At 41.1% G+C, this 26,259-nt stretch overlaps 1 protein-coding gene across 1 annotated transcript in view; it reads left to right on the forward strand.

Moving 5' to 3' along the window:
• The first annotated feature begins 430 nt into the window (after nt 1-430).
• LOC128699739 (uncharacterized) overlaps nt 431-26,259 on the forward strand; it is a 45,415-nt gene continuing 19,586 nt past the window's right edge. The window contains exons 1-2 of the mRNA XM_070080328.1: nt 431-636; nt 7,366-7,533. Coding sequence (XP_069936429.1) covers nt 473-636; nt 7,366-7,533 — 332 coding nt within the window. The 5' untranslated portion in view covers nt 431-472. The remainder of the gene's footprint in view (nt 637-7,365; nt 7,534-26,259) is intronic.

The raw sequence follows: 26,259 nt of genomic DNA on the forward strand, positions 1-26,259 counted from the left end.
CATAAATATTATTGACGGTCTCCTACACATAAACATTATAGACGGTCTCCTACACATAAATATTATAGACGGTCTCCTGCACATAAATATTATTGAATATACAGAATCTTGGTGAAATTCACTCTTATCTGCGTCCTATTTCCATGAGAAATTAAAAAAAAATAATAATAAGCGGTACTTCGGCCTCCAAAAACCTGGATAAATTTTCGCGATTTATTTTTTGAGAAAATGTCATCTTCGACGCTGTAAAATTCAATAACTTTCTCAAATAAGCATCTAAGTAAATGTTTACACTGTACCTATTCTGATTTCCAAGTTCGCAAGAAACTGGGGAAGAAAGTTGCGTTATTTTAATTACCAATAACGAACAAACTTGCGTTAACTAATGAATATATTTCTGCACTAAGGGATGAGTCTTCCTGAAATATTTGAAATATAAACATTTTTACATTGACAGAAAGGAAATTTGTTCATGTCATCGCTACTTCATCTTGGAGGAGCCGTGTTAGCTGGACGAGTCTGGCGACTCTTGGGCACAAACCTCCAGCAGACAGTCAAACGTTACAATGGGGAAAGTTCCTCAGTTGCTCTCTCCTTCCGTACTTTCTCCTCCAGCACTTTCCTTGGCACTACCACGTAAGTTCTGCAACAGTTCTACTAAATACTGATGTGCATAATTTATAAAAAATCGTAAAATAAAAAAAGCTTGGTGTATTTCCTGGTCTCACTGTATATAATGTATTATGTAAATTTATATAGTGAATATTTGACTTGTATTTGGATTAATGGTTATTTATATATAAAAAGAATGAGTAAGTTGTCATTATTTAGTGAGATAGTCCAAACTAACCAACGTATATACCCACATATATACCCACATATATACCCACATATATACCCACATATATACCCACATATATACCCACATATATACCCACGTATATACCCACATATATACCCACATATATACCCACATATATACCCACATATATACCCACATATATACCCACATATATACCCACATATATACCCACATATATACCCACATATATACCCACGTATATACCCACGTATATACCCACATATATACCCACATATATACCCACATATATACCCACATATATACCTTTCTGTCGCAAGTGGTAACGAAATTATCCTTATGCTGTACACTGCTGCCTCAAGTGGCAACTTATCCTCACCCTTTACATTTCTGCCTAAAGTTACAACTTATCTTAACAACATAAAAATAAAGGAACACTGCAGTAGGTCTACTAGCCCACACTAGGCAATTCCTTCACAAAACCAACCATTCCCACCCACTCTCCATGTCCAACTTTTTCCCAAAGGTAACCAAGCATATTCTTCAGTACCTCAGGTACTAGTCAGACCCTGAAAAATTCAGATTCAGGAAGGATATAGGAAAGTACTGGTTTGGTAATAGAGTTGTGGATGAGTGGAACAAACTCCCGAGTACAGTTATAGAGGCCAGAACGTTGTGTAGCTTTAAAAATAGGTTGGATAAATACATGAGTGGATGTGGGTGGGTGTGAGTTGGACCTGATAGCTTGTGCTACCAGGTCGGTTGCCGTGTTCCTCCCTTAAGTCAATGTGACCTGACCTGACTAGGTTGGGTGCATTGGCTTAAGCCGGTAGGAGACTTGGACCTGCCTCGCATGGGCCAGTAGGCCTTCTGCAGTGTTCCTTCGTTCTTATGTTCTTATATTCTTCAGTACCTCAGGTACTAGTCAGACCCACACCTTCTCACTCACACTTTTGTCCAGTCTGTTCTTGAAGGTACCCAAGGTTTTAGCTTCCATTGCTCTTCTATTACCTGTACAATTCTTCCTCAAGTTGCAACTAATCTCCATACTGTATATGTTTATTACTTTTCCTCAAACCTCAGCGTCAAGTTTTAAACGTTGCCTACAACTTAAATTAAAGTTACTTAGGTTAGGATAAGACATTCAAACTATTTGAATTATATATGTATATACTATTTGTGTTTATAAAGGTTGAATCTCAGCTCCTGGTTCAGGAGCTGAATATGGGCAGTGGAACCAAGCTACACTTCCAGTCAGACTAGGAGGCATTGGTGTCTGCAAGGCATCACAGATTGCGCTACTTGCTTTCTTATCCTCATGCTTTGCATCCAGTTGAACATCTTAGGGACAAGGTTGGAGTCCGTAACCAAAAGTTCGTTGATAGAGCCATGTTCTGTGATGATCTAACGGGCTGTGAAACCAGACATGCAGCCCCCAACAACTACAAATATTTTTTACACTGGGATGATCCATTAGTGAAGAATATAGCCTCAACACTGCTTCAGAGTGTGTAAGGGGAAAATAAAGCCCTCCTTCTGGAAGTGAGAGCTCCACATGCAGGGGACTTCCTATTGGCTGTTTCTAACTCTTCCCTTGGCACAAGTCTCGACCCACAGGCCATACGTGGCTCATTGGATGTGAGCCAAGTATGCAGCAAGCATTTCTCTTCTGGATGGCCATGCTGAAGTGCTGAAACACGAAAGTGGAGGCTGCCCTCGGGTCCCTGGTGGTGTCAATGAGTCAGGAACCCAGTTCTTTAAGGAAATATGAGGCGTTTCTTCCCCAAGATCCCAAGGTCTCTGATCCCAATGTCTCTGATACTGGTGAGTTGTCTCCATTCTTGCCGACCTTGTACTCTTCCCTGTCATAAGCAGCTCCTCCCTATCGCCCATCACTGTGATGGATGTAGGTGTCAGCCAGCATCGACACGTAGGTATAGTCCCTTGCTAAAAGCTTGAAAGCGTGCCATTCTTCCAACAATAGATGGCGATCCCGCCAAGGCAGTTTTCAGGGTAGTGAGTATTGTTGGCTGCTAGTGATTGTTCTCTCTCGGCTGGGCATCCAGCTATAGCAAGGCTCCTCTTTATGATGTCATTGACTTCACTGTGTCTTCGTGCCAGCCCTTGGATTTGGAGCAGTTAAGACCATGTAGACCATATTGGTCAGCTTGTGCATCACTGCAAACACACATATTCTGTGTGAATTTGATCAGCAAAGCGGAGAGCCACTGCAATACAGAGGGTCTCACGGTCGAGTCATGTTCCTAAAGCAGAAATAGGGTCTGTTTGGAGGAAGTCCCCAGAGTGATGTGCATTCACAACTTTTAGATGGGCAGTCTCCCTGTCTGATGTTACAGCCCTAAGCATGTTGGCAAGCATCTTTTCAGCGATGGGGGCCATCCTAACTTGACTGTTTGTAGGCCAGCGCTGTACTAGGTTTTGGTGCTGAAGCAGCGAATCTCACATTCGATAATGGCACTGGCGTAGCTAGGCTCCTGTATTCCTGCTGAGTCACTGAGTTTGTCAGGAAGAATTTGCTTTATTAACTCGTTTGATGCTGTGGAGGAAGATAAGCTGGTAGAGCAATCTGGGAGAATTTGTGTGCTCCCAGCCCTTCCCCCGCCCCCAAGCCCGATGGAAGTGAGGCTTGCGACCACTGTCCATCTTCAAGAGAAAGATTCAATACACTCTCTTGGATAGTTTTTAGGAGGAAGTCATATTCCTTGAGTTCTGGGCTGCTAAAGGCTGGGGAGCCTCTCAGGAAGTAGGTAAGTTTTGGAATGGACAGGCACCTGGTGAGTAGGTAGAAGGTATAATTGTATCAGTGTCTTTCAGCTTGCCTTTTATCGTCCAGGGATCTTAGATTTTCTTTTCTAAGATCAAATCAATGACATTGCGCTCAAGAGGAGCACCGAGGAGAATGCTGTTGGCTGGATGAATGGCTCGTGCTCCTGGTAAAACAGGAGCACGAGCCTCAATGATCTGCTGATTGGAAGAAACAGTTTTGCATTTGGTGGGGTTTAAATATATGCCCAGGCTCTTTCCCATGTCTTTAATTTTTCTGATGTCCTCTAGGAGAGATTCTGTTGTGCCGGCCAGGGTACCATCATCTAAGAACTAGATACTGAGCTCACTGGAGAGTGCTTCTATAACTTCCTTTGAAGACCAGACAGAAAAGGAGTGAGAGAGTCCCCTGTTTCACACCCTCACACGAGTCAATTTCATAGTCTCCAAACAAAAGTTTAGAAGTCACACTATAACACGATTGTATGAAGGGATAGAGGGAAGGGAATTGTCTAGAAACTGCTTGGAGAACAGCATCTCTTCTGACTAAGTTGAATGCACTGGCAAAGTCCAATTTGATCAAGGGTTTTTCATCTGACATATTTGTGTTGCATGGGGAGCTGCTTCACAGCCTTGTTGAACACCAAAATAGAGCTGAGCTCGTTTCGATAATAGGAAGCCTCTTGACTCACCATTCTTACTGCAGCCTTGGCGACAAGACGCAGAAGGTGTTGCCCACTGCAATGGGCCTGATTCCTCCATCCTTTTTCCGGAGGGCATATAGTTAGGCGCCAACGGAGAGGGGTCTAATGGCCTCTGGACCACTGCCAGCCAAGTACACACTGGAAAATTTGATGAGTTCAGACAACAACTTCTCTGAATTGAGCACTGGACTGTACATTTGTTTTAAGTGTTGTCGCCTTAAACCGGTGAAAAGCCCTGATGAGCTCTGTGAAAATGACACAGGGACTTTATAAACACCAGCATCCTGTTGAGTTAAATGTTCCTCATCTGCTGTAATGCCAGGGAGGTTAGTGTTAGTACTGGGAGCTCTGGGTGAATGTTTGCCCTTCAGAGCTTGTGCTGTAATGAAGTCCATAGGGGCGATGGTATCCTCACTGGTTATAAGTCTCAGTGCTCCAGCGGTATTACCCTCTTCTATTTTTTGGTAATTTGGGCTCTGATTTTTGAGGCATCAGGTGTTCTATTGTTGAAATTTGCCAGGCGGGTGTTTGTCAACCAAGAGGGGAGATGGACGATGTTGTCATCTCTGGGAATGCATTTATTGCCTTAATGACAGATGTTGCCAGGGACTTGTCCCTCCTGATGGGACAGCCAGACAGGCATTGCCAAATAGCAGTAGTTTGTGCTAGGATCCGTTGTTTGCGGGGACATGAATGACTTTCTTCAAGAGGACAGCAAATCTGCTAGCAGCTTTAGAGCAAGCTGCTTTTGGGATGTGTGTCAGCATACTGGTGGACGTTAATTTGATTGCAGATTTTAGGACCTCTGTAGAGACGAAGTCACGGTGGCTGTCAGCTCTGCTGGGAGGGGCTGTTGGTTGTTCCCACTTGGAACCCTTCGGGATCCTGGACCGTCTGCACAGATGTTGCCATTAAAGGGACTGAATGCACACTCCCTGTTGCACACCTGGCAGATGCCTTGTGGACGAATTCCACGACGTTGGCTCTGTCGTGGAGATTCCTGGGAACTTAAATGAATGGTACTGAATCATTAACAACAACCCTGCAACTAGCCGGTGTGCGAAAAATTACACATGATGCTCTAACCCACAGGATCACGCAATCCTACAATAATTGATCAATAACAACGCTGCAGTAGCCAAGGACTCGAATCCATGCTGCTTTGGCCTGCCTCATGGTGGGCGAAAACACATGACGCCCTTATCCACTGAACCATACTATCCTTAAGAGTAGCGCATCCAGCGGAACTGGTTGTTGTACTCCCTACCCAAGGACACACGATGGTGTGGATGACTCTAGGCTAATTTCATTTTAGTCCCTGTTTGGTGTACTAGTTCAAAGAGCAGTATTTTATATTATTGTGACCACGAACGAGTGGTATTGATCAATAACAACACTGCAGTTGCCAAGGACTCGAACCCATGCTGCTTTGGCCTGCCTCATGGTGGGCGAAAACACCACTATGCCACTGATCCTACAAAAACCAAGCACTCAGCACGTAGCTATGTGTTTGCCTTGGTCCGAGGACACTCGTGGCAAGATTAATTTCAGCCTCATCCTATTCGAATACCCACCTCAGGATCAGTGGTGTAGTGCTGTCTCTGAGGCGGTACAAGGTTTGTAGGGTCGAGTCCTGGCCTGCTGCAGTTTGGTAAATGATTATATATATATATATATATATATATATATATATATATATATATATATATATATATATATATATATATATATATAATCGTATCGAAGTTTAGTTTAGTTTAATATGTTTATTATGCACCCCATACCCATCCTGTGGGCGGTAGTCAAAAGATTACAGAGGTACATAATTGGTCCAGGGACTGGACTCCAAAGTTTTGATAGCTGAGCAAGTTACAGAGGTAATGAATATCGAAGTCCGACAGAATTTTGATAAATGTCATGTGACTAATGTTATATTCATTACTACATTATCAGTGCTTGTGAGCAGGTCTGACTTTTTCTACTTTCCCAGTATTCTACCTTCATTCTTTCTGACACTTAGCACTGGTCTACCTGCCTCTATCTACTTTATTCTAAATAGAAAAGTTCCCCTGAACGAACCTACTTTAACTTCCTACTCTTTCCTATATTTTTTTCGTTACATTCTGAGTGGTTTATGCATATTTATGGGCTATATAATTCTTCACTCTGCTTATTCAACAAAAAAAAACTTATGTTCTGGGCCTAAATATTTAGTTTTGGACTAAAATTAACTGTACATGACCTTAATATAATACAGGTAATTTATTTTTGTTTATACTACTAAATTAATTTTGGAATAATTTTATAATACTTATAAAATAGCCTTCATTAAACAATAATTAATAACTAATTAATAAAATATAGTTAATGTTAAAATAGCTATCTTTTTGTTCTTCACTTATCCATTTTGTTCTTCACTTATCTATTTTGTTCTTCACTTATCCATTTTGTTCTTCACTTATCCATTTTGTTCTTCACTTATCTATTTTGTTCTTCACTTATCCATTTTGTTCTTCACTTATCCATTTTGTTCTTCACTTATCCATTTTGTTCTTCACTTATTCATTTTGTTCTTCACTTATCCATTTTGTTCTTCACTTATCCATTTTGTTCTTCACTTATCCATTTTGTTCTTCACTTATCTATTTTGTTCTTCACTTATCCATTTTGTTCTTCACTTATCCATTTTGTTCTTCACTTATCCATTTTGTTCTTCACTTATCTATTTTGTTCTTCACTTATCCATTTTGTTCTTCACTTATCTATTTTGTTCTTCACTTATCCATTTTGTTCTTCACTTATCTATTTTGTTCTTCACTTATCCATTTTGTTCTTCACTTATCCATTTTGTTCTTCACTTATCTATTTTGTTCTTCACTTATCTATTTTCTTCTTCACTTATCCATTTTGTTCTTCACTTATCTATTTTGTTCTTCACTTATCCATTTTGTTCTTCATTTATCCATTTATCAATATTGATTCTGATACATTATACAGTGTATTAACCAACATGTATTCCCAGTACTAATTCTGATAATAATTATCATGTTATTATAGGCGTGATAGCGACGAGGTCACTTGGCTTCACCCAGGTGATAAAAGGCTGGATCTCATAATAGCCATGAATAATAACAAATTTTTCCACAATGGAGTACAACTTACCATAAATACTGACACACCTCTAGAACCTGAACACGTTTCTCAAGTGCTGACACATTTATATAAGTAAGTTTATATGTGTAATTTATTTTAACTTGAAGACTATATTAGCTTTATTTTGATAAAGAAATGTGCATTATTAAAATGTTTAACTTTATTACGGCTTCTGTTGACTCTGTAAAATTATTGACCATAATTTCTATATTTTATCAATAAATGTAAGTAGAGGTGAAGTGTTGAAGGACTCTGATAATTTACACTGTCAGTACAAATATCATTTACATAAACTACTATTGTTAGGAGTAAGAGACTGGTTATTTATGTTCTTTATTTGTATATACATGTATATCAAAGTAGATGGTGTTACAATGGGTCAAATAACAGAGAAAACTTCTTTCATCTATCATTCAAAATATTGGCTTGATAACTTGTCATGTATTCTTAAGCGTCTTATAGCATGTCATTTACCTACGAAATACAAAATAATTTTAAGTTCATTTTTCTATCACTACCCTTATTTACAAAACTACATTTTTTTCTCAACGTCAACTATTTCTTTCCAGAATAATTTTGCAGCAATCTTAGCATTTAAAGCTTTACAAATCAGTAAACGAATTGCAAGGAAGCAGAAGAGAGGTTTGTTCAAAAGGGCAACTGCAATAATGGGAAGGCTAGAACGAGCTCTTGGTTCACCCAAATGCGTAGGGAGACAAAACCTAAGTTTGCTAGAGATTGGAGAAAGTACAGAAAACAAAGGACCCAAGAAAATAAAGAGATTAGTCGAACAGCCTGAAACAAGTATGCACAGATAAGGAGAGAGGCCCAACAACAGTTCGAAAACGACAGCTTCGAAAGTTAAGTCTGACCCGAAGATGTTGTATAGCCACATCAGGTGGAAAATAACAGTCAAGGACCAGATAATCAGGTTGAGGAAGGAATGTGGGGAACTCACTAGAAACGACCAAGAGGTATGTGAGGAGCTCAACATGAGACTTGTAGAAGCATTTACAGTAGAGACAGAAAGGACTCCAGGAAGTCAGAATACTGGGGTACACCAACAGAGGATATATCAACAAGTACTGGATGAAATACACACAACTGAGGAGGGCGTTTAGAAGCTGCTAAATGAACTTAACACCTCAAAGGCGGTGGGGCCGGACATCTCTCTGTGGGTCCTTAGAGAGGGAGCAGAGACCCTGTGTGTGCCACTGACAACAATCTTCATCATATCCATTGAAACTAGGCAACAACCTGAGGCATGGAAGATGGCAAATGAAGTGCCAATTTTTAAGAAAGGAGACAGATACAAGGCATTAATTAAACTACAGACCAGTGTCACTGACATGCATAGTATGCAAAGTCATGGAAAAGATTATCTGGAAGAAAGTGTTGGAGCACATAGAACGGAACAAGCTTATAAACGACAACCAACATGGTTTCACAACTAGTGGTCAAACACCTGTTACACCTGTAACAACAAGTGTCCCATTACCAAGCTTACCTACATTGTCATTACCTATTTTCCAAGGTCATAATTATGAAGAATTCATTAGTGGTTTTCAATCCATAGTAAATTCACGAACTGACATAGATGAGATTGCTAAGTTCAGTTATCTTAAATGTCTTGTGAAGGGAGAACCCTATGAACTGATTAAGTCATTTCCGGTGGTTAAAGGTAATTATCAAATAGCCTTACGTGTCTTAGCAGACAATTACTTTGATGATGACAAGGCTAGAGTTAGACATGCAGTCTTAATATCAAGCTTGAAGCCACCCAAACATTGTTTTTCAGACTTACAGGCATTTAGAATTACATTAGACAATAGTCTCAGATCTCTAGATGCTAAATATGACCTAAGACAATGTGATTGGTTTATCAGTGGTATTGTACAGGATAAGTTGTCACCACAAACTATTGAACGATTAAATATTATGTTCAATAAACGCTATTTCACTTGTGAGGAAATTAGCAATGGTTTACAAACAATAGTTTCCTGCATGCAAGCAACGAGACAAGATGAAAAATCCACAAATCCAGTGGATAATAAACCTTCAACTCAGTATAAAAAGAGTATACCTACTCCCACTAAACCACATAATGGGAAATCCCATATAGGCATTTATCAAGCTGTGAATACAACAGACAGTAAACAAACTGTCACACATAAACGTACTCCAAAATGTGTACTTTGTGATGGAACACATTGGGCACAGTATTGTAGTCAATACACATCAATGGAGGCACGTAAACAACGTGTTCATCAGCTGAAAAGGTGCATCAAGTGTTTAGGTGAACACAAGGGAGGAAAATGCTCACTGAAGAAGTGTTTTAAATGCAAGGGTATGCATCATACAGCATTATGCCCAAATACTTTTGCTGAACAGCAGCAGACTTCCACAGAATCAGGAAGTCAACAAGCAACAGCATTAAATGTGAGAGATAAGTTTAAAGCAACTGCTCTCCCGATAGCTCGAGTTGAGTTATCTAATAAATTACACAAAACCAATGTGCTAACACTATTTGATCAAGGCTCACAAAGGTCCTTCATAAGAAGAACAGTGTTGCAGAAACTGAATAAACAACCCTATGCCAAAATACAGTTAGATACAGCTGGTTTTTTCGACAATTCTGGTAAACAGACATATGACCTAGCCAGAATCACTGTTGGTCTAGGAAACAGGAAAAAGACAGTAGAAGCTGTGGTAGTAGATGATTTGCCTAAGTCTGTGCAGATCCAGGGATTAAAAGAAACAGTTGCAGCACTGAAAGCAGCTAAGGTCAAGTTAGCCTGTCCTGACATACAGACGGACACAATTAGTCCAATTGATTTAATCATTGGAAGTGATTATTATCACTGTTTTGTGCAAAATATAGTAAGTAAACATGATGTTCACTTGCTGAAAACAGCAGGAGGCCACATGATATGTGGTCCCATTCCCTCTCAAAGTGGGAAAGAAGCTGATATTGATTCAGTGGAAAATGTACTAGTTACGAGAATAACAGCCGATCATGTACCACAGCAAAAATTATCATTACTGGAAGAAATGAATGAACCAATTGATAAGTTGTGGGATTTAGATGCGATAGGTATTGATGTAAATAAACCAAGCCCACAAGAGTCTCAGACTTATAACCAATATTTGGACACTGTCAAATATAAAGATGGACAGTATTGGGTTAGGTTACCATGGAAATTAAATCCACCACATCTGCCTAGCAATTATCGCATGGCTTTCGGACAGATGAAAGCACAAATACATGAGCTCAGGAAGAATCCAGAGCTACTGACTGTCTATGATAATATCATACAAGAACAGTTGGACAATAAATTCATTGAGGAAATAGTCGAAGATAAGTTGAAGACAAACGCTCATTATCTCCCGCACCATGGAGTCAGAAAAGATTCTGAAACCACTCCACTACGTGTTGTATATAATTGCAGCGCACGTGCAAATAAAGATGTAGCAAGTCTTAATGATTGTCTGATGACCGGACCTTTACTAACTGAGAAGCTTGGAGACGTTCTTATGAAATTTCGCACAAACCCATATACCTACACGGCTGATATTTCCAAGGCTTTCTTAAGAGTAGGACTACAAGAAATAGATAGAGATTATACTCGATTCTTGTGGCCTGAAAATCCACATGATCCTCAAAGTCCTGTGAAAACTTATCGTTTCAAATCAGTATTATTTGGTGCAACATCCTCTCCATTCTTACTAGAAGCTACTCTAAATACACATTTGAAGAAATCTGAAAGTCCCTTCAAAGAAGTCTTAAAGAAAAGTTTCTATGTGGACAATCTTCAAGGTACTGTGAATAAAGAGGAGGATTTGAAATCCTTATACAGAGAAGCTAACAAGGAGATGAAAGAAGCAAATATGCCTCTAAGGATGTGGAATACAAATTCAAAGCAATTAAGGGAACTTATCAAAGAAGATTTCTCTGAAACTGAAATTCCTGATTGCAACAATATGCTGGGACTTAACTGGAACACACAGGAAGATACTCTGAGTCTCAAAAGGATAAACAATAAATCATGCAGTACACTCACTAAACGTAGTTTACTGTCAGAGGTATCACAATGTTTTGATCCTCTAGGACTCGTCTCACCAATTACCATAAAGGGTAAAATGCTTATGCAAGATGCATGGAAACTCAAAATTGGATGGGATGAGAACTTGCCTCTAGAAATGAGTCAAGCATGGGATGAAATATCCAAGGAGTTTAAACAACTTCATCAAATTAAATTTCCCAGACAAATAGGTCAAGAGGGAAACAATTACACATTACATGTGTTCTGTGATGCGTCAACCAGAGGTTATGGCGCTGTAGCTTACATGAGTAATGCTGAAGGAAGTACACTAATTACTTCAAAGGCCAGGGTAGCACCCTTGAAGGTCAGAACAGTACCACAATTGGAACTGACAGCACTCTATGTAGGTACAAAATTAGCTGTCTATCTCAACAAAGTACTTGATCATCTCACTATTGAGAAAACCGTGATCTGGAGTGATAATGAAGCAGTTCTCCAGTGGTTAAGAAATAATAAGAGTAAGTTGGTCTATGTACACAACAGAGTAGCAGAAATAAAAGAGATGCAGAGAGATTATCTCTTTCTTCACGTCTCTACCAAAGAGAATCCAGCTGACATGTTGTCACGTGGTGTCCCACTCAAGAAATTTGTGGATAATAAATTATGGCTCCACGGACCGAACTGCCTCTCTAATGAAAATAACTGGCCTCAGCAAAAAGCTCACATTATGCCAGAAGAAACAGTCTGCTTGAACACAGCAGAAATAAGTTGTGTAAATACTGCAGCAGACTCAACAGAAATAGTCATTGATGGATCTAATTACTCATCTTTGGGTAAACTCTTAAGAGTTACAGCTCTTGTCTTTAAATTCATTAAAGGAATTAAACCTGATTATGAATGTCTGGAACCCATTAAATACTGGGTGAAACTAATACAGAAAGACGTTTTCTCTACAGAATATAAATTTCTAGAAACACAAGATAAATCCCCAAAGAAACCTGTCATGATTAATTCTTTAGGACTTTATCTCGACTCAGAAAAGATTATGAGATGTCGAGGAAGAATTCATAATTCTTCACTACCTAAAGAAGCCATACATCCAATATTGATCCCCAAGAATCATTGGCTGACAAAACTTATTGTGCAAAACGCCCACAGTAACGTGTTACATGGTGGGGTAGCTGACACACTTTGTCATATACGACAATCCTACTGGATACCTCAAGGTCGACAAAGTGTGAAAAAACAAATAAAGGACTGTATTACTTGTCGTCACTACGATATGCGAGTATGTCAGTATCCAGGTCCACCTCCATATCCCTCTGAAAGAGTTTGTCATATCACTCCATTTGAGGTGACAGGTGTAGATTATACTGGACCAATAATTTTAACCAAAACAGTTGACAAAGTTCCCATCAAGGTGTACATCTGTTTGTTCACTTGTGCTACAACTAGAGCAGTACATCTAGAAGTAGCCACTGACATGTCTGCTGAAACCTTTATCAAATTATTCAGAAGGTTTGCAGCCAGAAGGGCATGTCCCAGACTGATGATTTCAGACAATGCAACGAACTTTGTTGCTGGTGCTGCTTATATAAGCAAGATCTTTGATCAACCAGAAGTACAACAGATGCTGAATCAACGCAGATGTCGTTGGAGATACATTCCTCCTAAATCTCCATGGCACGGCGGATTTTATGAAAGAATGATCGGCATTGTAAAACGTTGTTTAAGGAAGACTCTTCATCGTCAGAGAATAGACTTAGAAGAATTCCGTACAGTTGTGACTGAAATAGAAAATAGAGTCAACAACAGACCTCTAACTTATGTTACCGATGGTCTGGACAATTTAGAAGTGTTAAGTCCATCTCATTTACTCCATGGCAGAAGGCTCGAACCTGTTCCTCCCATGAATGATAAAGAAATCAAAGAGGATCCTACTTATTTCGAACCTGAGCAACTCAGACTTAAATTCAAACACCTTAATAAAGTGATTGAACGTTGGGAGAAAATTTGGCGAGAAGACTATCTCACCTCATTGAGAGAACACTTCTATGGAGCTGGTGTTCCTGAAAATCATAAGTCCTTAAGACCTGGTGACATAGTGATTATCGACAATGATGGTCCGAGGTCCCAATGGCCACTTGGAAAAATTGTGACCATATATCCTGATGCAAATGGAATCATCAGGACAGTTGATGTTTTGAGCAAAGGTGTAGTGAATAAGCGGACAATAAATAAACTAGTGCCGTTAGAATTACACAGTGTTGAAAACAAAATTAGTGATTCTCCAGAAACCACACAGACTAAAGCTGTTCAAAGACAAGCAGCAGTGGTGGCGAGTGAGAAAATTAAATTAATGTTAAGTGATGAATAGTTCACCTGCAGCGAACCTCCGCCGCCCCCCAGTGTGGAGAAATTTTCTCCAGGAGGGGGGTATCAGCCCCCTTCAGCCCCCTTCAGCCCCCTTCAGCCCTCTCAGCCCTGAGGGGCCACTAGAAGGGGCGAGCGTCTTGTTTACTGTTAGAGTGAGTAATTGATCACAGATGCTATGCGTGGTCAAATGACCTCTGCTCCTTGCAGAGGTGTTGCAAAGTGTATTTTTATAAGAGACAGTGCATCTCTTACTTAGCAGGACAATTAAGGAAAATCCTGCTCCCACTTTATTACCATAGTAAAGATAGTGTACATTGTTGTTTATGATTAAGACAGCAAGAAACAAACATTCTGCTTTGCTTCATCGAGGAGGTGACAAGGATGCAAGGTACTAGGTCAGCGTTTTTTTTTTGTGCTGGGGCCAGTGACGGGATGGAGCCCTGTAGCGTCTGGCAGACTAACTTTGACACTACTACGAGACACTGACGCCAGGATAACCAGCAAAGGACACTGATCTGTGCGTTAGTGTGAATAAAGTGTCTCACACAACACAATAAACACTTAAGAGAAGTGTGATCAGCTTCTCTTGTGATACATTGTGAACAATAAAGACGAATCTTGTTGAACATAGTGTACCAGTGTGCGTTTCCTAGACAATGGAAGACGTGGACATCCGAGGACACTTCAGCTTCTATCAAGTCACCGATATCTGTCGAAGGTGTTGAGAACACCATAGCTCACGTTACAAAGAGCAAGGTATGTTACGAATTTCTTGTAGATTGGGGGATTGCGCAATTCTTGAGTCACAAGGAGTTTGTAATCAACCTATAATCGGCAGTAAGGTGTGGACTTTTGAGTCCAAACAAGTAAGTATTCGTCAGCCATCATCGAATGAAATATGCTGACATAACACCCCCTAGGGGTAATTTATACTTACAAATTGTATCTCTTGACAGCCCACTGTTGTGATGGTTTCGACAGCTTCTAGACCTCGTCTGCAGGGGCGGCTGTGTAGACGACTTGCTGTCATTTATCAGCTAAGTGTTCATTATATATAGTCATAATGAACACGGCAGGTAAGGCCAAAAAGTCTCAACAGAGTTTTGCTCAGGGCTGAGAGGGCTGAAGGGGGCTGAAGGGGGCTGAAGGGGGCTGATACCCCCCTCCTGGAGAAAATTTCTCCACAGGAGCACATAGAACGGAACAAGCTTATAAACGACAACCAACATGGTTTCACAGGAGTGAAATTCTGTGTCACAAACCTACTGGAGTTTTATGACAAACTAATGTAAATAATGCACGAGACAGAGGGATGGGTATATTACATTTTCTTGGACTGCAAGAAGGCCTTTGACACAGTTCCTCACAAGAGATTAGTGCAAAAGCTAGAGGATCAGGCACGCATAACAGGAAAGGCACTGCAACAGATCAGAGAACACCTGACAGGGAGGTAACAACGAGTCATGGTACGTGACAATGTGTCAGAGTGGGCACCTGTGACAAGTGGGGCTCCACAGGGATCAGTCCTAGGACCAGGGCTGTTTTTGGTATATGTGAATGACATGACAGAATGGATAGATGCAGATGATGTGAAGTTATTGAAGAGAATAAAATCTGATGAGGATGAGGCAGGGCTTCAAAGAGACCCAAACAGGCTGCAAGCCTGGTCCAGTAACTGGCTCCTTGCATTTAACCTCGCCAAATGCAAAGTCATGATGATCGGGAAGGGCAAAGAAGACGCAGACAGAATATAGGGTATGTGACCAAACACTGCAAACCTCACTCAAAGAAAAGGATCTTCGGATGAGTATAATATCGAGCACTTCTCCTGAGGTGCACATGAACCATAAAACTGCTGCAGCATATGGGTGCCTGGCAAACCTAAGAATAACTCAGTAAGAAATTGTTCAAGACTCTGTACACCATGTCTGTCAGGACTATATTGGAGATTGCACCACCAGTTTGGAACCCACACCTGGTCAAGCACATCAAGAAATAAGAGAAAGTGTCAAGGTTTGCAACAAGACTAGTCTCAGAGCTAAGAGTTCTATGATAAGGTGACAGCAGTAAGACAAGAGAGAGAGAGAGAGGGGTAGGTAGACTGCATTTTCTTTGACTGTAAGAAGGTTTTTGACACAGTTCCACACAAGAGACTAGTGCGAAAACTGGAGGACTAGGCAGGTATAACAGGGAAAATACTACACTGGATCAGAGAATATCTGACATGGAGGCAACAACGAATCATGGTACGTGACAAGGTGTCTGAGTGGGCATCTGTGATGAGCGGGGTTCCACAGGGGTCAGTCCAAGGACCAGTGCTGTTTTTGGTATATGTGAATGACATGATGGAAGGAGGTATGATACAGCTCATGGAGGAGGGAGAGTGACATAGTAGTGACCATTGAAGAGGCAGGGCCAGGAGCTGTGGCTCAACCCCCTGCAACCACAATTAGGTGACACACACACACTACTCACACATACACACTAACACCCACCCACACACACATGCTAACATCCCACATACACACACCAACACCCCATAAGCACACGATAACCCCTCACACACACAAGGCAGGATGAAGAGGCAAGGGTACTGGGAATGGTCGGGCTGAACAAGAAGCATTGGCAGAAAGGATCAAGAGCAAAATTTAATGGGAGCGGGAGAAAAGGTTAAGTCAGTTTTGCAACACAATGGTCAAGAAGATATCTACAGAGAGCAAGAAATGGGAATAACAAGCTCTTGTGTGGAGACAAGGATGTAGAGACTGGCCGAGGAACTGGAAGTGCTGAAGTGGAATATAGTGGTGAGGACCGATAGGAGCAAGGAGCCGGATGAAGGATCAACAGCAGACAGTGAAGAGGATTGAAGGATGGAAAAGAGCAAAGAAGTCCCTTGAGGAAATGATGCCAGGCCACCAAGACGTCTGGAAGATGATATAGGAGACAACCAGGGAGATACATAAATCAGACCCAGAGTTATGGAGGGAAGCAAACTGGGATGAGGAAAGGGAGAGGACATTCATAATTCATGGGATCCATGAGGCAGAAAGGAAGACCTATGATGAAAGACGACAAGGGGTGGTAAAAGAGATTGAGAACATCATTGCAGTAACAGAAGAGGACATGAACCAACCAACAAATTGTCAAAGACTTGGTTGGTATTCAATGCAAAAGAACAGCCCAAAATGACACTGAAGTTAGAAATGATACATAACCAATGTTGAAGGGTCCCCAGAATTGCCAATGTACCTCAACCACAACAGAACACAAAATGAAAGGGAACAACTGAGAGAATGAGTGAGAAGGTACAATACACAGGAAAGGGGGACATGATAGGTACCAGTAGATGGGGAGCACAGCCTCGAAGGAATCACAAAACACATCCACCCATAGAATCACCCAGAGCATCCCCTCAACCCCTACTGTGGAAAATTAAAATTGCCTGGATGAACTTCATAAGATACATACCAGTAATTGGTAACAAAGATAATTATTTCTTACCAAATGTTATAGAGACATGTAAGAATTTTTAGACATTCTAGGTCGCAAGAAAATGTCACCCTATGAATACCCACTACTCTCATATTTCCGCAAGTCACTCTGAACCTATATTAATTCCAAATGAAATAAACATCACCAGTAATTCTGGCAAAACTATTAATATAAATTATATGGACTATATGTTAAATTGAGTTAATGAATACATATACACATTTATATATCAGAAGGGGAATATATATTAATAATACCAATTTGTCTAGAGATTACTTGGTGTGTCATCCACAACCCTCTGCCTAAAATATGAAGAAACTACTGGCCAGAATTTCAACATATAAAGACATTACTTATCTGGGGGATGGTGTAATTCTTATCCCTTTTCCCATCTAATATCAGAGTCCTGCCCATTCGTTGGTTTCTCACATTTTGTAGGACTGTACCTCCGACAATTTCTGCTCCTATTTGAGAGGTTTCAACCAGATATAACCTCCACAGCTACGAGATATTCTTTACGTTTCACTAACTCTTGTTTTGCCCAGTTCAAAACATGGCGTCTCCTCCCAAGCAATGCTAACACTGTCACTGGTTCCTTTTTTTATTTCCAAATTCATTTTTACTAACTACAATATATTTCACTAATTTACATGCAAAATACACTATATTTCGGAAAATATACAATATTTTCCACACTGCGGCCGGGTGGAGTTCGTTGTTAATGTCTCAAATTGCTCCTTCCTCTGGGAGACGATTCCAGCCAGTTCTAGATTGAGTGGCTGTTCTCCTAGTAGGCCTTACTAAAATTTCATCTTCTTGCATCTTCATGGTCAGTGCTATCCTCAATATCACTCGTGTCACTTTCCCTTAGATTTTCATTTACATTTGATTGAATATATTTAATTCCAAGGGAATCAATTTATTAATATTACCTGAACTTTCCTGGCCACAACACAACACTTTGACATTCCGGACAACACCTTGTGCGTCTGGGTACAATGTCAATACTTTGCCCAGAGGCCACAATGTTCGATGTTGTTCAGTATCAATTAACACAATATCATCTGGTTGAATGTTCTGTCGATTTACTGCCTCTGTCGCACCATAAAAGTGTTCACGTAGTGTAAGAAGATATTCCTTATGCCACACATTGGACCAATGACCAATTACTTTATTTAAAATGTTAAATTTATCACACAACACTGCCGTATCATTGTAATCATCACTTTCTTCAGGATTATCTCTATAGACAGGGGCAGCTTCCAATTTCCTTCCACATATTAGGTGAGAAGGTGTTAATACATCTGCATCAGGTGTATCACTCATGTACGAGAGAGGCCGATTATTTATCCAATTCTCCGCCTCCACCAACACTGCATGAAATTCCTCCAAATTAATTCTTCCGGTGTAGTACTTTACGGAGACACTTCTTCACTGTGCCTATCAGTCTTTCATACAGCCGCCCCCTGCCAAGGGGCTCTAGGAGTAATAAATTTCCAGGTACACCCTCGCTGGGTTAACAGAGATTGAACATCGTTACTATTATTTAATTCTATCAAGTGTTGAGCACCTGCTACAAAATTAGTGGCATTACCTGAAATCATCAATCTCGGACAGGATCTCCTAGCTGCAAAATTTTCGAAACAGCTGTATAAACTGTTCTGCAGACAAGTTCTGAGCCACTTCTAAATGAACTACCCTAGTAGCAGTACAAGTGAACAAGCATACATACACTTTCAGTGGAACACCATCTAAAGTACCTGTTAAAATTATTGGACCACTATAGTCTACACCTGTTACATCAAATGGTTTCACTAATTGTACACGCTCCTTTGACAATGGTGGAGGACCTGGGTACATATAGGATCTGGCATCCACACGGCGACATATTACACAAGATTTAATCACCCTTTTTACACTTTGCCGTCCTTGTGGAATCCAGAAAGTTCCCTAATACAATTTAAGGTATCTTGTACCCCACCATGCATTACATTTTTATGGGCATTTAAAACAATCAAAATTGTTAGATGATGAGTTTTGGGCAGTAAGATAGGGTGTTTAGCATAATTACCCAATTCAACACTTTGTAGCATACTTCTGCACCTAATTACATTATTCTCTAAATACAGCCCTAATTTCTCTATTATGGAGCCTTCCACAATTCTTCTTTCCATCATCAATTTAATCTCATCTGTGTAGATTTCTTCCTGTACCCTCTGTACCCAATATTCAAGAGGATGTGAAAAATTATGTGAGATATTCATCTTGTTTAGAACTTTAAACACCAACTTAGTTACATTGATTAGTTTGGGTAAAGAAGAATACCTATTTATATCAATGGCTAAGGAAAGACAAACCATTGGAGCGGTGGTCACAGTAATTTCAACAGGAGCAATATATATGCCTTTTGTACAGGCCAATTAACTTTATTTATCAACCAGCTCGGTACTTTAAACCATAATACAGCATTTACAAATTTAGCATAAGGTAAACCTCGAGACAAGGAAACAGCTGGATTCTCCTCACCAGGTATATGATTAAATGTTAACATATGCTGACCCAAACTATTATATTTCTCTTGCATCTGATTAATTTCAGCGACTGTTTTGTACGTACACAATTATCACACCAAATTACGTGTCGCTAATATTTATCTCCTGCAACTTATTTCTTATATAATTAGCTAATTTGACACCTACATAAACGGCTGTTAATTCCAACTGAGAAAGTGGAAAGGAGATGAACAGGCTGCACTAAATTACCGACAAGTGTCACTGACATGTATAGTATGTAAAGTTATGAAGATGATTATTAGGAGGAAAGTGGTGGAGCACCTAGAAAGGAATGGACTAATACATGACAACCAGCATGGCTTCTAGGAAGGGAAATCCTGCATCGTTGTAAGCTCCTTTCTTCTATGTGTGTATCGTTCCAGTCACGGTATTGTGCCTTTTTTTGTTATCTATTGGAGCTCTATAACAAGGTAACAGAAGTAAGACAGGAGAGAGAGAGAGATGTGTAGACTACATCTTAGACTGTAAAAAGGCTTGCGACACAGTACCACACAAGAAACTGGTTGAAAAGCTAGAGAAACAGCAGGAATTGGAGGGAAAGTACTGCAGTGGATCAAAGACTACCTGACAGGAAGGAAACAACGTGTGTCGGTACGAGATGAGGTGTCAGAGTGGGTGCATGCGTCAAGTGGGGTTCCAGAAGGGTCACTCCTAGATCTGGTGCTGTTTCTTGTATGTGTGAATGATATGATGGAAGTTATAGAAACAGAGGTATTACTGTTCGCAGATGATGTGAAACAAATGAGAATATAAGCAGACGAGGATCAGGTAGGGCTACAAGGGGATATGGACAGACTGCACACCTGGTCTTACAAATAGCTGCTGCAGTTTAAAAATGCAAAGTTATGAAGCTTGGGGAAGGACAAAGAAAACCGCAGGTGGAGTACAGCCTAAGAGGTCAGAGGCTGTATATCTCACTCAAGGAAAAGGATCTTCGGGTGAGCATCATACTGAACTTATCTCCTGTGGCACACATCAACCGAATAACTGCTGCAGCATACGAGCATGTGGCAAACCTGAGAACAGCAATTCGACAACTAAGTAAGGAGTCATTCTCGACACTGTACACCGTGAACGTCAGGCCCATACTGCAGTATGCAGCACCAGTATGGAACCCACACCTTGTGAAACACGTCAAGAAATTAGAGAAAGCACAAAGGTTTGCGCCAAGATTAGTCCCAGAGCTGAGGGGTTTGTCCTACGATGAGAGGTTAAAAGAACTCAACCTTACAACACTGGAGGACAGGAGGAACAGGGAAGATAGGATAACAACATATAAAACACTAAGAGGAATTGTCAATGTAGATAGGGACAGAATGTTTCAGAGTTGTGACACAACACTAAAACTCACATGTGTAATAATGTTGGTAGAATTACCGACAATATGTAAAGTAAAAGGACACAAGTGCAACTAATGGTACCTCACTAGTATTGCACCTCACTCTGTGCCTTTATATACCCTCTGTGTCCATATACTGTTTATATCGGCTTGATAAAGCTCCTGGAGAGCGGAACGTTGCCACATTAGTTGCACTTGTGTCATTTTACTTTACAAAACTCACTTGAGTCATAGGGATGTTAAGAAGTATTACTTCAGTCATAGAGTTGACAGTAAGTTGAATAGTCTGGAGAGTGATGTAGTGGAGGCAAGGTCCATACACAGCATTAAGAAGAGGTATGATAAAGCATATGGGGCAAAGAAAGAGTGGACTTAGTAGTGACCAGTGAATAGCAACCACGGTTAGGTGTGTACAAGGAGGTAAGTACACACACACACACACACACACACACACACACACACACACACACACACACACACACACACACACACACACATACACACGCATATAACATATAACAGGAAGGGCACTGCAATGGATCAGAGAATACCTGACAGGGAGGCAACAACGAGTCATGGTACGTAATGATGTATCACAGTGGGCACCTGTGACGAGCGGGGTCCCACAGGGGTCGGTCCTAGGACCAGTGCTATTTTTGGTATATGTGAACATGACGGAAGGGTTAGACTCAGAAGTGTCCCTGTTTGCAGATGATGTGAAGTTAATGAGGAGAATTAAATCTGATGAGGACCAGGCAGGACTTCAAAGAGACCTGGACAGACTGGACACCTGGTCCAGCAAATGGCTTCTCGAATTTAATCCTGCCAAATGCAAAGTCATGAAGATAGGGGAAGGGCACAGAAGACCACAGACAGAGTATAGGCTAGGTGGCCAAAGACTGCAAACCTCACTCAAGGAGAAAGATCTTGGGGTGAGTATAACACCGAGCATGTCTCCGGAAGCACACATCAATCAGATAACTGCTGCAGCATATAGGCGCCTGGCAAACCTGAGAACAGCATTCCGACACCTTAGTAAGGAATCATTCAAGACACTGTACACCGTGTATGTCAGGCCCATACTGGAGTATGCAGCACCTGTTTGGAACCCGCACTTGATAAAGCACGTCAAGAAACTAGAGAAAGTACAAAGGTTTGCAACAAGGTTAGTTCCAGAGCTAAGGGGAATGTCCTATGAAGAAAGATTAAGGGAAATCGGCCTGACGACACTGGAGGACAGGAGGGTCAGGGGAGACATGATAACGACATATAAAATACTGCGTGGAATAGACAAGGTGGACAAGGACAGGATGTTCCAGGGAGGGGACACAGAAACAAGAGGCCACAATTGGAAGTTGAAGACACAAATGAGTCAGAGAGATAGTAGGAAGTATTTCTTCAGTCATAGAGTTGTAAGGCAGTGGAATAGCCTAGAAAATGACGTAGTGGAGGCAGGAACCATACACAGTTTTAAGACGAGGTTTGATAAAGCTCATGGAGCGGGGAGAGAGAGGGTCTAGTAGCAACCGGTGAAGAGGCGGGGCCAGGAGCTAGGACTCGACCCCTGCAACCACAAATAGGTGAGTACAAATAGGTGAGTACACACACACACACCACAACAACCACAGGGAGATCGATTGGGAAAACCTGGAGCCACACGGGGGTCCCGAAACATGGAGAGCCAAGATAATGGATGTGGTACTGGAAAACCTCATTCATCAACATGTTAAGGACACTACCAGAGAGAGAGAGGGGAGGATGAACGAGCAAGACTGAACCTTGTGTTCACTCTGACCAGTTCAGACATTGAGGACATCACATATAAGAGTCCCCTAGGAGCTAGTGACCACGTGGTTCTGTGCTTAGAATACATAGTAGAGTTACAAGAGAAGAAGGTAACAGGAGTTGAATGGGAAAAGCCAGACTATAAAAGGGGGACTACATAGGTTTGAGGAACTTCCTGCAGGAGGTTCAGTGGGACAGAGAACTGGTAGGAAAGTCAGTAAACGAAATGATGGAATACATAACAACAAAATGCAAGGAGGCAGAGGAAAGGTTTGATCCCAAGGGCAACAGAAACAATGGGAAGACCAGAACGAGCCCCTGGTTTACCCGACGGTGGAGGGAGGCAAAAACCAAGTGCACCAGAGAATGGAAAAAGTACAGAAGGCAAAGAACACAGGAAAATAAGGAGATTAGTCGAAGAGCCAGGAACGAGTATGCACAGGTAAGGAGGGAGGCCCAGCGACAGTATGAAAATAGCATAGCGTCGAAAGGAGAAGGAGCAGAGGTGCTGTGAGTGCTACTAACCACAATCTTCAATACATCCCTTGAAACTGGGCAACTACCTAGGGTATGTAGTCCCCATTTTTAAGAAAGGAGATAAAAACGAGGCATTAAACTACAGACCAGTGTCTCTGACATGTATAGTATGCAAAGTCATGGAGAAGATTATCAGGAGGAGAGTGGTGGAACACCTGGAGCGGAACAAGATTATAAACGACAACCAGCATGGATTCATGGAAGGCAAATCCTGTGTCACAAACCTGGAGTTTTATGACAGGGTAACAGAAGTAAGACACGAGAGGGGTGGGTTGACTGCATTTTCCTGGACTGCAGGAAGGCCTTCGACACAGTTCCTCACAAGAGATTAGTGCAGAAGCTGGAGGATCAGGCGCATATAACAGGGAGGGCACTGGAATGGATCAGGGAATACCTGACAGGGAGGCAACAACGAGTCATGGTACGTGAAGAGGTTTCACAGTGGGCGCCTGTGATGAGCGGGGTCCCACAATGGTCAATCCAAGGACCAGTGATATTTTTGACATATGTGAATGACATGATGGAAGGGATAGACACTGAAGTGTCCCTGTTCGCAGATGATGTAAAGTTAATTAGAAGAATTAAATCAGATGAGGATGAGGCAGGACTGCAAAGATACCTGGACAGGCTTTACACGAGGTCCAGTAACTGGCTCCTTGAATTCAACCCTGCCAAATGCAAAGTCATGAAGATTAGGGAAAGGCAAAAAAGACCGCAGACAGAGTATAGGCTAGGTGGACAAAGACTGCAAACCTCACTCAAAGAGAAAGATCTTGAGGTGACCATAACACCGAGAATGTCTCCGGAGGCACACATCAACCACATAACTGCTGCAGCATATGGACGCCTGGCAAACCTGAGAATAGCGTTCCGATACCTTAGTAGGGAATCGTTCAAGACACTGTACACTGTGTACGTCAAGCCCATACTGGGGTATGCAGCACCAGTTTGGAACCCACATCTGGTCAAGCACGTCAAGAAATTAGAGAAAGTACAAAGGTTTGCAACAAGGCTAGTTTCGGAGCTCAGGGAAATGTCCTACGAAGAAAGGTTGAGGGAAATCGGACTGACGACATTGGAGGACAGGAGGGTCAGGGGAAACATTATAACAGCATACTCAGTACTGCATGGAATAGATAAGGTGGACAGAGACAGGATGTTCCAGAGATGAGACACTGGAACAAGGGGTCACATTTGGAAGCTGAAGACTCAGACGAGTCACAGGGAGTCACAGGGATTTTAGGAAGTATTTCTTCAGTCATAGAGTTGTCAGGAAGTGGAATAGCCTAGCAAGTGATGTAGTGGATGTAGGAACTGTACGTAGCTTTAAGACGAGGTATGACAGAGCTCAGGAAGCAGAGAGAGAGAGAGAGAGAGAGAGAGAGGACCTAGTAGCGATCAGTGAAGGGGCGGGGTCAGGAGCTGAGTCTCGACCCCTGCAACCACAATTAGGTGAGTACACACAGGGAAAGAGAGGATCTAGTAACGACCAGTGAAGAGGCGGGGCCAGGAGCTGAGTCTCGACCCCTGTAACCACAATTAAGTGACGTAAGTGAGTACACATACACACACACAAATATGAATTAAAACATATTGTTGGTCTCAATATTGGTATCCCTTCCTAGATCCCTAGTGTTACTTTCCAATCCTTTCATATGCTTAACTCTCTCAATAATAATTAAACCGTGTAATTTAATTAACGTTTATGCTCAACAAGCTTTTTCCTATTTCTCTCTCTCTCTCTCTCTCTCTCTCTCTCTCTCTCTCGTCCGGTTTTTCAAAATTCGGAGGATCTATTTACGGTATCTGTTAATTTTTTTGTACCTTCCCTTTTTTGTGCATAAACTGAACAAATTCACCAACCGTTCATAGGTTTTTCTTTGTTTTCTTTATTACTCTATATCACTGTTCCTCCAGGTAGTCCTCTTACTATCTGTACCCTCCCTCCAATACCTGCAAACATCTGTACCCTCCCTCCAATACCTGCAAACATATATAACCTCTTTACTTCCTCATCCTCCTCTTTCATGTTACCCACATCTTCATTATTCCACTTTTCTATCAACAATTTCATATATTCACCACTGTCTCCTGCAATAGATTCTTCAGTTTCACATCTTTCTTACTCACCGATGCCATGAATTTTATGTTCCTTGTTGCTTTTACTGTATCTTCCACTGAGTGATGTTCTGACGCAACAGTTACTCTTGTGAGATGATGATTATCCAGAATTCTTCTCATCATTTCTTCACCCACCAAGACAGTTAAAGTGCAGTCACTCTACGCCATTTCAAGTCTTGAAAACTTTTTTTTTTTCTCAGAATAAGTATTACCTTTTACCAAATCTCTTCCTTTACAGTTCATAATTCAATTAAATGACCCGTACAATTCTTTATACCTGGCACTCCAACCTTACCTACAGTTCCAAAAAAAAAAAAAAATCTCCCAAATTTGCATTAACGTCACCTACACAATTATATAAAATTTACTTACCACCTCTCACAACCATGAATAACTTAATTCCTCTGGCCCTCACGACCATAAACAGTTTCTGTAATATGACTCTCATATTCCACTTTTACTTAAATTGACATTAAATATAAAAGCCTCAACCCCTATTTCCTTGTCTCAGTTGATCACTGATATTACCAGC

The sequence above is a fragment of the Cherax quadricarinatus genome, unplaced genomic scaffold (assembly GCF_038502225.1).
Source record: "Cherax quadricarinatus isolate ZL_2023a unplaced genomic scaffold, ASM3850222v1 Contig325, whole genome shotgun sequence".
NCBI classification, from domain to species: Eukaryota; Metazoa; Arthropoda; class Malacostraca; order Decapoda; family Parastacidae; genus Cherax; species Cherax quadricarinatus.